This window comes from Anarrhichthys ocellatus, unplaced genomic scaffold (genome assembly GCF_004355925.1).
Source record: "Anarrhichthys ocellatus isolate YVR2014 unplaced genomic scaffold, GSC_Weel_1.0 scaffold3, whole genome shotgun sequence".
Taxonomy (NCBI): domain Eukaryota; kingdom Metazoa; phylum Chordata; class Actinopteri; order Perciformes; family Anarhichadidae; genus Anarrhichthys; species Anarrhichthys ocellatus.
In genome coordinates, this window is record NW_022280033.1 from 16282189 (window position 1) to 16296870 (window position 14682).

At 43.1% G+C, this 14682-nt stretch overlaps 1 protein-coding gene across 1 annotated transcript in view; it reads right to left on the reverse strand.

Annotated features, from left to right (window-relative positions):
* Positions 1-880: 880 nt before the first annotated feature.
* Positions 881-14682, reverse strand: part of rab11fip2 (RAB11 family interacting protein 2 (class I)) — a 15535-nt gene continuing 1733 nt past the window's right edge. Inside the window, exons 3-6 of the mRNA XM_031839151.1 lie at positions 11161-11570; positions 9276-9621; positions 7785-7860; positions 881-5656 (exon numbers count right to left, since the gene is read on the reverse strand). Of these exons, the coding sequence (XP_031695011.1) occupies positions 5432-5656; positions 7785-7860; positions 9276-9621; positions 11161-11570 (1057 nt within the window). The 3' untranslated portion in view covers positions 881-5431. The remainder of the gene's footprint in view (positions 5657-7784; positions 7861-9275; positions 9622-11160; positions 11571-14682) is intronic.

The window sequence follows — 14682 nt, forward strand, 5'->3', positions numbered from 1 at the left end:
TACCAAAGCTGGGATCTGTGAAATTCGATCTGGTGATGGACGCGTAAGGATGACAATGAGTGTGCCAATTAGCTTATGAATACAACAGGTGACACCTACATGAAGCCCAATTACACACTCGTTTGTGTTCAGTGTCTCCTGAGGCAGACTATAAGTTAACGCAGGAGGATGAAAAATTGATCATGATGGATGCTGCCAATTATGTCACCAGATATTATTTTAAAATTAACTTTGTGAGCATGGCTGCATGCAAATGTAACCGACACTTAAATTTAGCCTCATTAAAAAAGCAAAGTTGAAACTAATTATCCAATTGGCACAGGTGGTTCCGTCACTATTTCAGTCACCTGCAGCATTCAAAGATTGTTTCACCGAAGGGATTAACGCTGCAAGTAATTTTGTATTTTCCTGGTGTCCGTGGTTACCAACGCTATGCATCTTCCACCTTCAGCTCTAACGGTGGTGCTGTGGCAGCTGCTGCGGTAGTCGTGGTGAATGAGGGGACTCTTCAGGGACTACTAGCTGGAGATGATGGGGGAAGAGGTCATGTTTTAACCTGCTAGGTGGCGGGGATGCAAACGCAGCCACAAAGGCATCAGCCGGTAAACAACACAAGTGTTTCTGGTCCCAAAAGACTTCACGCAGACTTGTTGCACTCGTAGGCAAATTCGAGGAGAGTTTTAACAATCTCTCAGTTGTCAATCGCTGCCACCTCTCTCTTTTGCCAGGAAGGCATGGGAATTTCTCCAGAACAAAAGGAAGAGCTCCTTTAAGCGAGGGGGGGGGGGGGGGGGGAACAAAAGCTTTGACACAAATCAGCACAATCAAAAACACTAATCGTGGCTTAACTGCCAGTGAGATCAGTTAATTGCGAGTGGCTTTTCATTTATGATGGGACAGGTGTTAAAGGAAAGGAACAGCTGAATATCATCAGACTCACACTGCAGAGTTTGATTAACCCGATCTGCTGCGTCTTTAGAGTCTTTTGATCTTATTGCCTGAAAAAAAGTGAAACAAAGCAGTTTTCATTTACAGTGAGTTTATTGAAAAGGACATTGGAATTTGATGAAAATGAGGGTGATGATAATATCGAAAAGGTAATGTTTGAAACTCTAGTACAATGAGAATGTGTAAATCTTAAGAAATGCATCACCCAATCCTCATGAATTAGTGCACCTGTTGGCACTTAATGTACAGTCATTAACAGTATTATACTGTCAATACATAATACAGTACATACATCTTCTAGAGCCAAGTTTGTTTCCAGACCTACAATAATAAAAACCCATACATTCTTGTCCGCACACATTCGGGTATGAAAGTCTTGCATATTGGCTATCGTGGGAAAATAAAACCCACACACAAAAAAAAACCTCCTCTACCTTCTCAGATGATGACATTTTGTTAACCAACCAACACACTGTAGTTAGCTACACCACAATAAGGTAGCGCGATGAGGGTTGATGTACAAGAACCCAATTGAGTGGAACCAACGGCTTCTAGATCAGGAAGATGCCATAATATAATTATGCAATAATATAAAGTGTTACATAATTGAAACCTATGATTGACATGCAGAAGTGACAAGAATCCAAATACACCAATTGACTGTTTTTTTTGTTGTTTTCTTAAATCTTATCACATGACAAGGCGGTGTGCCTCAGTGCACATTGACTGCAGACCAACATGTTCGCATCAAAAATGACATTTCAGGCCTCCACCATGTTGGGGCACTCAACTCAAATGAATTGTCTCTGCGTCTCTGTGCACCCTACTCCGCACAATTCCGTAAACTCAACGGCGCTCTGCTAACTGCCGAGATCTTTTATAAACACAGCCATCATTGCCTTCAAAAACTGTGTGCCACATTACAAGCACCGTCAGGGGATTTAGCGGCAGCTTAAGTCTTAGTGTCTGGCAGCTGTATGTGGCCTATGGCAAGCAGCATCATATTATCAGCAGAAGACTTAAGAGACTGCCAGAGGAGGACTGGGAGATCCGACTTGAGCTTCGTGTCATCTTCATCTGAAGGTTCGACGCATGCTTCGTCAACATGGGGGAAGAAAATCCCCATATGTTTGTATTGGATTGTTTTTTGGGGGTAACGGGACATTCACCTTAAACACTTACAAAACGTACTTAAATGCATGTGCAAAACAATCTGTATTAATTTAAATTACGATACAGGCCATCGCCAAATTTTATAGGACATTTTTGCCTCAGAGCATTTTTGAGTGCTTTGCATATTCAAATACTGGCATTAATTGGATGACAAATATTATGCAAATACGCAAGAAAGAAGTATATAATAATGATGCAGGTTGTTGTTCGTGTTCTTTTTTTGCAATGTACCCTTTTACAATGCCGTGCTAGAAAACCATTTGAAAATGCTTTTCATTCAGATTTGTGTTTTAGTCTGACGTCTTCCAAAGCACCGAATTATGTCAAAGCATAAAGAAAACGTAGCAATCAAGCTGAAAGACATGACAGGCTAAATCAATTCATTTGAACTACATAACCTCAGGGGCCAAATGTGTACATGCATCTGTTGAGACCTTATCGTATCATCGGAGCACTGCGGTGGCGCTTAGGGGCTCAATGTCGACCTGAGTGTAAATCACCTGTTCTATACTCTTGAGTTGTACTCTTTGATGTACAACACCGTCTACACACTAACTGCACCACCATCGTCGCTGTGCTAGCATGGGAAACTAACAGAAGGCATGTTCGTTTGTTCGTTTAGCTCTAATACAAGATGGGTGGTGAATTATTTTTCCTTCCGTTTTACACTTTTTATTCCCACTGTTGACATTTCATTTAGCTCAACTCGCAACTTTGACCCCAGGAAGCACACGTTCAAACACTTTACAGCACAACAACACTGTGCAAAAAGTGAAAAGGGGGTGAAGTGATATCACAAAGTGACTATACATTATGTACATTGGAAGCATTAAGAGCTCGGCGAGGTCCATGAACAAGCGACTAACTACAACCACAGACGAGTTAAAGCGGCTGGTAAAGCTGGTAAAATGAAGAGTTCACACTTCAGCACATGTAGGAAGGCAATCAGTGAGGAGAACAGATTCTTATCCACGTATCGTAATTAGTATCGCACAACACTCTTCATGTTATGAACATATATGCGATCAAAAATTCGTTCTCCAATACAAAGGAAGTTACCCAACGTCTGTCACATCATCGCACAAAACCGCACATACCGACGACAACTTGTTGTTCATAATGAAGATGTCGGCGTTTTGTCAGACTAATAGAGAGAAGGGGACAAAAAAATAAAATAAAATCACTCATCTGAAATGATCTCTTTGGATACACCAAATACTTCAAAGGCAAGCAAGGTTCAATGGCCTCGTCAGTGTTCTGTATATCATTAAACATTGCAGAATTATGTATTTCAAAGCCAACCAGAATACATTCAGTAGTAGAGATTTGGGCGTCAAGTCCCTTCGGATAAAGCGACTACTTTTACAGCAGCAGAAATTAATTTGTACATGTGGTGCAACATTCAGGAAAACCTTCAATCAACGCGTGTTTTGGACCGTTGACAGTCCGTAGATCAGCTGTGATTTGGTATCGTACAGTTTAAAGGTCAGATATTGTAAAAGACTGGATACAAATAGCAGAAACAATACCGGCAAAAGGGACAAAGTGGACCATCGTCTGACAAACAGACCGAGTAAAGGTACTATAATACAAAGTGTGTTTTAACACTGAACATGAAGCTGCTCTCCACTAAAAAGACAAGAATTTAAACCTAAAACACCAGCGAGTGATTCTTCTGCAACAGCCAGCTTAAGCACAGGGGATTCAAAGCGAGGCCTCTCTCTGAGATGGACCTTTAAGTAGTCATTTAGTTCACGTTCGGCGTTTGTTTGGTAGAAACTGATAAATTCACAGAATTAAAAAAGGAGCTCAACATGGAAACAACATATGTTGATTGAGGAGACACGTGCGATGACACGAACACTGTGAAATGAGGACAGTTAGCTTCTGACGCGCGCCGTCAAACTGATACTTGTGACCTCATTGGCTGTTCACCTCGATCAATTACGAGCTGATCATCATTAGTACTCTTTATTTACTTATCTTACTGTATATGAATGTTAGAATTTGGACTGTTTTGACAATATAAAGAATGCAAAAACAGCTGAAATATACTGAGGCACGGTACACAATTAATATGCGTAAACAGATATTAATGCTGATGGGAATTACATATAAAAACTATCAGTACGACACATACGTGAACACCTATGAATGAAAAAGACCTCTGTGATTTGTACCGTGTTAATACAGTAGATAGGGTGGTGGGTATCGAGATAAAGTAGCGCTTTTACCATAAAGTACCTTACAAATACATTAAAACAGTGTTCATATGTAAATGAGCTATGACACATTTATAAATAAAGATTGTTAAGCATATATCCACATGTGCAGCTCGGTACCATGAACACAATCTTGAGCAAAAACTGGATTTGACGGAGATGAAGGCCGGTGAATCCATGGAGGTTTGCGACACAGTGAATCAAATCAACATTAAAGAGATGAGTCCGACTCGAGAGATGAGACTAAAATGTAAACAAGAACAGAACATAAAGCAAGACACGCAAGTTGGGATTATTGCACTTAAAAAGTCCGTAAAATTATCACCAAGAAGCTTGATAGTCAATGATAGTCATCACAAATAAAGCAGAGAATGAAAAGTCAGTAACAGCAATGTACGTTTGTTCGTTTAATAGAAAAAAAAAAAAAGAATGTATGACTCAGTAAACTGGAGAGAAACCAGACTCCCAGATACTAACTTCTTACAGTAACTCTCTCCCGCTCTTTCTAAGAACTCCCATGAATCACTGAGCAGAGTTCGTCCACATCTGTAGACAGAGGAGGCTCGCAAGCATAGCTGCCGTGGTCTCCGCCAAATGTGTTTCGCAACATCGGTGGCAAGTTTGAGACTTGTGCTCGAGTGTAAACACGGCAACTACAGCTCCGCCTCATCCACCGTTTGGCCGCATATTCGGCAACCCGCGCACAACTACTACCGCGACCATCTGGTGAACATGAATTTGGCTGCGTTTGCACGTTAAAAGCTGCCGGTGGCAGCTGTGTGTGCAACAGACTTCTGTGGGTTCACAAGTGCAAACTGTAGCGCTAAACCTAATTCTTGTCAAAATGTGGGGTTCTAAATTTGATCTCATCCTGTTTAAGTACCAAACAAAGAGGGCGAAGCACCTGCGTGTACTAAAATATCCAACGCATTGAAAAGAAAAGTATATCAAAACTACATCCCTAGCACCTAAAGCAAAGACATGAATGATTCATTTGGCTTTGATCAGTCCCGTTCCTTCCCACTGATTTCACCACATGATATCGATGCATGAGCTACAGCTAAACCTTCATTCGTTTTTCCTTCTCTCTACTTTTTGCTAAGTTTACCCGCCTTCTTTTTGGGCTCGTAGGGTGTCCGTAGAATGCTCGGCGTCTCCTCCATGACGCGCACCAGCAGGTTGTCGATGTAGTCCTCCAGCTCCCTGATATGGGCGTCCTTCTTCTTCACCACTTCTTTCTGCTTGATGAGTTCCTGCACCACTTCTTCGAAGGACAGATTGCTGTAGGCGAGAACGCTTTCCTTCTTCGCCTCCTGAAAGTGGGGAAACAAGGAAAATGCTCAATTCAACCCCCCAGCAGATCTCACATGCTCCATAATCGTCACATGCTGCGTAGATATTCTTTGTAAAAGTGGACTGAAATGGTCGAATGTGACATGTCAGCATCTGATAACAGAGTTCTCTCACAGTGCAGCGGAGAAAAGGGACTAATTAGAAGTGTTGGCCTCACGCGACATTAACTGTCAGCTGTTTATCTCGTTCCCTGTTGCTAATAAAGGCTAATTGAGAGTTTTTAAGACGAGACTGCTGTTGAGGGATTCGGCACAGACGTGTCAATGATTTCCATGGCAGATGTTATGATCTAATACTGTTTAGAAAGAGACTGAAGAGCAGTTTAACTGCTCAAATGGGACTTAGGCTTGACACCCCGGCAAGCAGCTAACATCTTGAGAAGGTTGTTCTCCTTTTACTTTAGTTTCAAGCAAATAAAAGCATGAAAGTATGAACAATAAAGACCTTTGTTCTGAAGGTGGTGGAAATGCCAGGCTGCATATTTCTGCAATTAAAAAGGTCAGGCTAATAAATACCAAAACAAGGATGCAACCCAAGCCCAGCGTGGCTCTTCGAGGACAGCCTCTTTGGACGGAGCGGCGCGGTACGGTATGTGCGGATCATATTGCGCGGCTACGAGAGGAGCTGTAATCGTTTTTAATGAGGGACCACTTTATCGCTTCGGTGCTGGGCATCCTCCCCCGAACGGATAGAGCAGCAAAGCCTTCGCCCTGTTTAAAATACCACACTTATCAGCTTCCACTCCCGTGCACCATTCAAGCCTCGAACTGCCGGGTAAAGACAATGCAGAGGGAGAGGGAGAGCTGGGGCGGGGGCGGGGGGGCTGCTTACCGGGTATCTTATCGCTTCTAACCGCGTAGAGGCTAGCGCGGGGCGACACCAACCAAAATGAAATATCTGCCACTGAGATTAAATGTCCAATGCGCGACGGGTATGGAGAACAGAGCGAGGTAACCTGTTCCTCACGCACAACACACACACGATAAAAAAAGGCATCTCTCCGAGAAATACTGCACTTAAGCCATCTGAGAGTGACGGACATATGGACGTTGGTGTCACATACAAAGCGTGTGTACGTGCACACGCTCTCTCTCTCTCTCTCTCTCTCCCTCTCATACACGCGCACAGCATAACAATCAGGAGCTTTAGTGGCTGGTGACAAAGGCCTGGAAATGACCATGAATTGGCAAAGTAATGATGACCGTTCTTCTGCGATCAGTAGTGAGGGGAAGATAAGGCGCACACTTGGCATTCTCCAGTTGTGTCATTACAGTTTCTAATGAGCTCAGCTTTGAGAATCTAAAAGCTCAGTCCTTTGAAATCTCTCACTGCCCCCTCCCCCCCTCGCCCCCCCTCCCCGTGTGTGGTTAATTAGGGCCTTGAAGCTCAGGAAATGGGAGCTGCCATTTCTGCAAAGCACTGCGGCGTGCACGGGGGGGGGGGGGCACATGTGTGGATACCGACAGCCCTCAACACCCACAAAGAAAGGTGAGGAAAGCTATTATCAGCATTCTCTTTCTCATTTAGGCATCACTTCAGCTACAGCTCCCTCATAAATACCAATTTTGCTGCGTAATAGTGTGCAGATTTGACACGTTTGTATTTCCAATTGGGAATGCTAATTTTTTTTTTAACAAAATAAAAAAAATATAAAAAAGGTGAAAAATAAAGTCCTTTAAAAAGGAAAAAACAGAAATGACATTTCTTTGTCTTTTCTCAACAAAAACCTCCAATTACAGAACAAGTGCAACACACCACTATGACTGACCTCAGTGACCAAAATTTCACACCACTTCAAAATTATGATCGGCTCAGACGCGATGACCGACGGGTGCAGCTGCTAATTAGCTGAACGGCAAATCTGAATTTTCAGAGGCCTCAGAGATCAACGTCACCAGCTGCTATGTCAAATAAAAAAAATTGTTAAGAGTTCACAATTAAAAATCTAGAATCTGCACGACGCGACACAGGAAGTGAAGACACAGCTGCAACCGCTGGGGTCATTTCCTCTCTTTTAAATCTTCCGTCAGGTAAAACTAATCAACAAATCAATCGCGTGTACGAGCAGCGTTGTGCTGTGCGTCTTACCGGTTTCTTGCCATAGATGTCCTTCTTCTTCTTGTGGCCAAACGTGATGTCTTCATATCCTTTTGACTTTTTATCACTGCGAAGCAATCAAAAGGGAAGTCAGTATTCACGTGAAGGCTTTACAGTGAATATTTATTGCCACTCGACTAACAAAAAGGCTCTCAGGTGTTCCATCCCTGTGCTGATAAAGCACATTTGGATATTTAGGGTGACTCACGTAACTTATTAAGAAATAAAACATGCGTTGTGGCATGTTTTTGTGAGTAAGTTCATCAATAAATTATGTATTTTAACCGCTTTTTTGTGTGATAAATGACCACTGAGCTACAGTGCGGCAAAGGAAGCAGTAAAGATGATGGACTGGTGCCCACAGAGATAAGTGGTTAATTGGGTGGTCTATCTCTGCAGAGGATCTCATTACTATAGCTCAGAGGGCTTCGTTATCGAGGCCGGGCTCTCTAAAGAGCCACTAATGACACCTTCCACTCCGATAAACCAGAACTCAGCCACGGCTCTCACCAACTCCTGATGGAACACAGGGAAGAGACGCAAGCAGTTCGGTGGAAATGTCTGAACAACAACGCTCGACAACAGAACGAGAGATGGTAGATTTCCATCAACGAGGTATTCGAAACTTCATGAGAATGCTGTAACCAATATCCTGTGGTGCTTGTCTCATGGGGTAGCAAGGTCACGTGTTGGGGCCGATTTATGATCAAGAGTGAGACGAACCTCTGCTGCACACGTGCTGAATGCAGACTCTAGCCTCGCGCATGGAGGCTAAATAATAAGGCATGGAAGGACTCGTATAAGAACAAATATTATATTTATATTCAAAGACTTTCAGCGGTTTGTTTCATAAAAGCGCATTGATGAGAGATGTACAAATCAAACAACAAGAGCATATATTGTATATGTATGTTTGCCAGACAGAGGGACATTTACAGAAGTAGTTCCCTCAGGGGGAAGTATTCTGGATTTATAAATAAGGCGCTCTAAGCCCGAGAGGGAAAAATGAGCAATCGGACGCGAGGCCATTTTCGTAGCGTCTCCTGGATTATATTTAATCTCAAAGAACTGACATAGTGATGGGTTGGATGTGTTGAGGTCGACTGCTAACTGACTCATTTAGGGTTAGGGTCATAATATTGACAGACAAAAGAGATTCAACTCTGCCATGTTTAAAAACTGGTTTAAAGGGAACAGAATATATTCTTTCTAATTATTTTTTTTTTAATATTTAACCTTTTTTTGAATGATGCTTGCTCGCTAAATTATTTTCTGAAAAGGTGTAATATTACATCTTTTGTATCCACTTCGGGACGATCGTATTTTGTAAAAACAGCGTTTTGTATAGTCAGTGATTAATTAATGGACTGTCTATAATGGAACCAGAAACAACCTAAAAAACCCCCACGCTCATGAAAACAAGTGGGAAATGTTGCGTGAGATGAATACACGGTGTACTGGAGGACAGAAACAAGAAGCTACCTGGCTTTGTAGCTGGAGATGAACGGGTTGGTGTCTGCCTGCGAGTCTCCGCTGAAGGGGTTGGGGGAGCGCAGGTCTCCAGAGCTGCCCGAGCGGCCCGCGTTGTTGGTCTTGCGACCCTCCTTCTTTCCCGTCACGCGTTCCAGTAGGCTGACCTTCTCCTTTTTCTCCTTCCGCTCCGCCCGGTCCCACGGCTGCCCGTGCTCCCCCTCGAACGGGTTGCGGTTGCGTGGGAGCGTGGCATACTTCTGTGGCAGGGTGTCACTGATACCAGTGAAAGGGTCACTGTGCGCCTCTCCGTCCTCGTAGCCTGGCACCACGCTCTGGGAACGCCGGTGAGGGCCGCCTGACAAAACCAAACGCAGCACGTCAACGTATTAATATCCACCCGTCACTAATCACATTTTAAAAATGTTTTGTGATTATCCCGTGACAGAATTTGGGATGATGCAATCTGACTTTTTAATGGCCAACACCACCGATTTGATTTCATTAGAACGGGTAAATTGCAAACTGATCAATGTTTGTTTTCTGTTGATGAACCCTTTTTTAAATTGATGTTACAGTTTTACACAGATAAAAGGAACTTCATTCTCAATTAACATTTGCGTTGTTTTAGTTAATTTCCAAGTTGATCTTGTGGCTCTTCCAACTAAAACCACACCACAAAAGGAACATTTATTTGGGAGCAGTACGGACATTTTGTTGTATTATTTCTACCCTCCAAATCTGCTATTGTGTCCCTCCCACCCTCAGAGCTCTGGATAAGTTCCTCTCCTCTGCATGCCAATCTGAATAATAACAACGATGACTGATAAAGTCAAAATTTAACTGCCTCAGATAGCAGAGATCGGACAGTCATGGCGGAGCGGCCAGTGAGTTGAGGAATGCTTATTTATTGACTTCTCTGGTTATTTCTACATTTATTAAATAGCAGACTATTCTGATAGTTGCCTGGTTGCTTGAAGCTTCCACTGGCAAAAGTATGAATTTTACTGCTTCAGCACAAAATGACCATAATGTATCACATTCATTAGGAAATAACCTTCACCAATTAACCAGATTCTTAGCGATGATTAAAGACATTGCAGTCCGGCCCAGTCTCGTCTATCCTTAAGCTTTTTTTGGTTGCTACACAACACAGACAGCATAAGTGAGCACCCAACGGCAATTCAGCACAGACATCATTATCATAATGCAACAATTGTGTTGGAGCTCTGTATTATTGTTTTGAAAATCGTGACTATTGTTTGCATTGATTACAGCTACAGCAAGTCAAGGACAGAGGGGGGCCACTCTTACACTGGTTAGCATCAGAGATCAATAAACGACACACACACACACACACGATCTAAACAGTGTAACTATCTACTTTACTTCAGGTTGAAATACCTTTTACTGTGACTATCTTTATATCCTATAGCTCTGGGACTTCTATCGACCTCTACTGATGGCCACGCGACACTGCAACGGCGTCCCATGTTAAGAGCACGACAGTCCCATAAGAAAACAAACGATACTTAATGAAGACCAGTTAGACAACTAAACCTTTGTGTTAGGAGACACCATACCACGATGAAAAATAGTGTCGTTACAATGCTGCTCAGTCATTTTATTGCTTCAGAATGAGGCCTTTTATCCTTAAATATGTAGCTGAGACACCCGTCTGTTTCCTGTACCACTGTCCTTCATCCTTAAAAAAAAAAAAAGAGGATATGAGAAGGTAGCAAGGACTCACTGATCACTAAGGACTTGACTATCAGGTCCATGCAGACATGTGCCAAGCAGCAATACAAGCTTACCTATTACCCCTTAAATTATTCATTAAAAATAATGAAACAAACATCTGCAACAAATCTGAAAGACAGCAGCTTTTGGTCCTCACCGCTCTCTTCTATGGAGTTCATGGAATCCAGTTTGGGCCTAAAGTGGGTCCCGATGAGATCCGACATGGAATGGGCCGCAGAGAGTTTGTGGGCCCCGGCGAGCAGCGGCCTCTTGGCCTTGGCTTCAGGCTGGGGTTGCGGTTCGGGTGCAGAGGACTGCTGGTTGGGCTCCGAGTCGCACATGGCGGAGCGCGGCAGGATGGCGGAAGACGCGTCGCTGAAGCCGCCGCCGTTGTGTTTGCGACCCTTCATTTTGTCCTTGAGCTTGGAAAAGGGCGAGCGGGGCTTCTCCTTCATGGAGAGGTCGAACATGCTGGCCGTCATGTTGTTCCTCATGAACTGGATGCTCACTTGAATGCGGCCTCGGTCTTTCCTCTTCTTCCCCGGCTTGGACTCCAAGGAGTACCAGCTGCAATGAGAGCGGAGGACACTTATGGCAGAGCAAAAATTCAACGAGACAATTTATATAAAAGAGCAGCAGGATTTCATGAAACATCTTGTTGATTACACGTAATTCAGGAAGACAGGTTTACAAAGTCAGAGTGGGGTAAAAGTCTTTACACTATCAAACTAAATGACAAAAGGGAAAAGAAAACAGCCCACATTCTTTCTAATGTGCTCTACCTACCTCTTTGTGGACATCACTGAAAAGGCTAATTTGAGCAGACTAATCCAAAAGCTACACACAAACGCAGGGGGCTTAAATCGTTTCAACTTTTTTTTTTTTTTTTGACACAAGTGAGAGTACAATTTATCATTCAGAGGATAAACATTATTCTTTGAAAACGGAACACAAGGAATAGCCTGCTGCTGAATAATATAGACCATTTCAGGCCGCTCTTGGGCTCCTATTTGTTTAACCTCTCTGCTTCTTCAACTGGAAGTAATGGGATTTATGCGTTCACTCCGCGCGAAATAAAAGTGGCATTTGCACAAATCTGGCCTTTGTTCAGAAATGCAACGACCGGCAATTGGGAAATTGCAAAGCCACGTCGCAGGACAGCCCAACAGTTCATACATGCTAATGAGACATATCCTCTGTGTTACAGGGCCGCTGACAATGTCCTTTAAGAAGCCAGCGTCGGGATGAAACGACGGCCAGTCAATGTATTCTGTCTGCGTTTGAAACATCAATCTAAACTATGGTCACATCAATAGAGTTTTGCACTCGCCCACCTCCATCATGGTGCAGTTTGATCAATATAATTCATTGTTCTAACCCGTTAAACTGAACTGACTTAAATGGCACATTTTGCTCAAATTCATTTTTCTTTGTTTTCATGCAATTGCTGATATTTCTTCCTGGATTCATGTGGATATTTGTAGTATCCCTGGAATTCCAGCATAAAATATCCGTCATCAGTTGGTATTGTTTTTTTTGTTTGTTTTTTTAAAACACAGCTGTTGGGCGCTATTCTAAACCGTCTAGCTCGTGGCCCAGGAGCCCTGTCATGAAAGGCCTTGCCGGGTCCGATTCCCAGGCTGCTTGCCGCGCTCAGTCTGATCAGCAGCCACAGCATGCCGCTGCCGTGGCGCCGCACCTCACGTGTGTCTCAAGGCCAAGATAAACCTCCCCTGTGCTCGGAGCCACAATCCTCCCACTCGGGCCGGGACTGCTGGGAAACTCCTCACAATCAACAAACACAGGTGTGCGATAATTATGGGCTGCCTACTCGGATATCAGGACGGGCTTTCCTCCCCAGTATGTCGGTTCAAAAACATTGCGGACGCACACGGACCCGCTGTGGAGCGTGGATACGGCATCGAGGGCCCCTGGACGTTCATTGTCGAGTGCGCCTGCAGTGTGGGATTAGGCCGACAAGCAACGGGAGCGTATCCATTACTGAGCCTCGGCTGAAAAAGTGCACGGCCTCGAGGTGCATCGGCTCAGGCTCCTAAAACAAATAAGACCCATCCACACTGATTAGAACATATTGTGATTCTCCCAACTGATGGGAAAAGAGGAAGTGTGCTAATGTCTTTCCATGTTGAAATGTGCAGTGAGCTAATTAACACCAGATCGGTAATTCTGTTCTTGTTTGCTTAATGCGGGGTTAATAAACGTGTGTGTGCTGAACTTGTAGGGGTCAACGCCCCCAAGTTCAGCCTAATATGATGTGGCCTTTTCAACCTATGGTGGTATGTGAGAGTAGCTGACTCCACCTTTGTGCATTATCTGCTCCAGCCTTTCATACAGTCATTTCACAAGGGGACAACCCCAAGCACGCACTAGGCATAGGGAAGAGGAAACGCCAGGACGAGTCAGCTGTTAAGAAAAGGGCTGACTCACTTTGAAATCAATATCAGCCCTTTAGAGACTCCCCACTTCACCTGCCTGCCATATACCCCCCCAGGCAAAAATGAAAACACCAGGAGAATAAGTAAACTCTACACAGTACAGGCCAAGATTCAAACCCAGGTCAATTTGGCAGTGTGAGAAAAAGGCAACTCTCACATTCTCACACACCTTTAAAAACAATTCTAGGAGTGCCTTACAAGACATGTTTAGCCAGCTCTGCTAGTATCAATTAGGCCAACTGTTGCTCGCCATGTCAGTGATTAAGCTAAAAGTAATCTTTTAACAATGGAGGCCAATTCATGGCTGCGCCTCAAGTAGAGAGTCAACAATATCGAAAGGTTCAACCACTCTGTAGAAACTGAGCACAAATGTAAGAACTCATCTGTGGTAGTTGTGTTGGACAGTTTAAAACTGAAGAACTGTGAGAGCAGTTCACCTACAAGAAAAAAAAGAAAAGCTGCTCTTTGAATTAAAACACTTTTGTGTAATAAAATGAAGTCATAAAACAAGTGTATAAAGAGAATGACAGGACAATGCAATTGAATTTAAATCATGTGGTGTGTAGGAGTTAGGTCACAGAGTTAATTGCGAACAGAGCACAAAATATAACACACAACAAAAAAACAATACATTGGTGTTATTATGTGTAACCTAATATGGCAAAAACTTGTGTAGAAACAAAAAACTATTTTAGTTCATGCTGTAATCCACTTATGACTGGAATAGTTGTGCAAATATTTTCCACTTCCTCACAAAAGTCCAGTCGTCAAGCAGCAGCATGACTGAGCTGGAGTTGCAAAGTACGTGAATGCTATAATAGTACTGCATACAAACGAGCTCAGACACTGAACATGTGCTGTTGAAGACGTCTGAAATGTACCACACACACAACACACTCATCTGTGACCGTATGGAGAACAGATGGATGATTAATAGTATCAATATCAGCCCTTTAGAGACTCTTGAATTAGATTTTTCATTTTAACTTCATGTTGGCTTAAAATGAACACAAAGGACATTTTTTGAGGATTTAGCATTTTGTATGGGCGGTTCTGCACATTCTGCTCGAAACCTCCGGGCAGAAGAGTGAAACAGTAACAGATGTAAATATAAAATGAATGGCTTGCTGTGAAACAGCGTGCCTTGGGGTGAGAACTTGGGACTTTACAGCTTTTTATATATATATATATATATATATATATATATATATATATATATATAT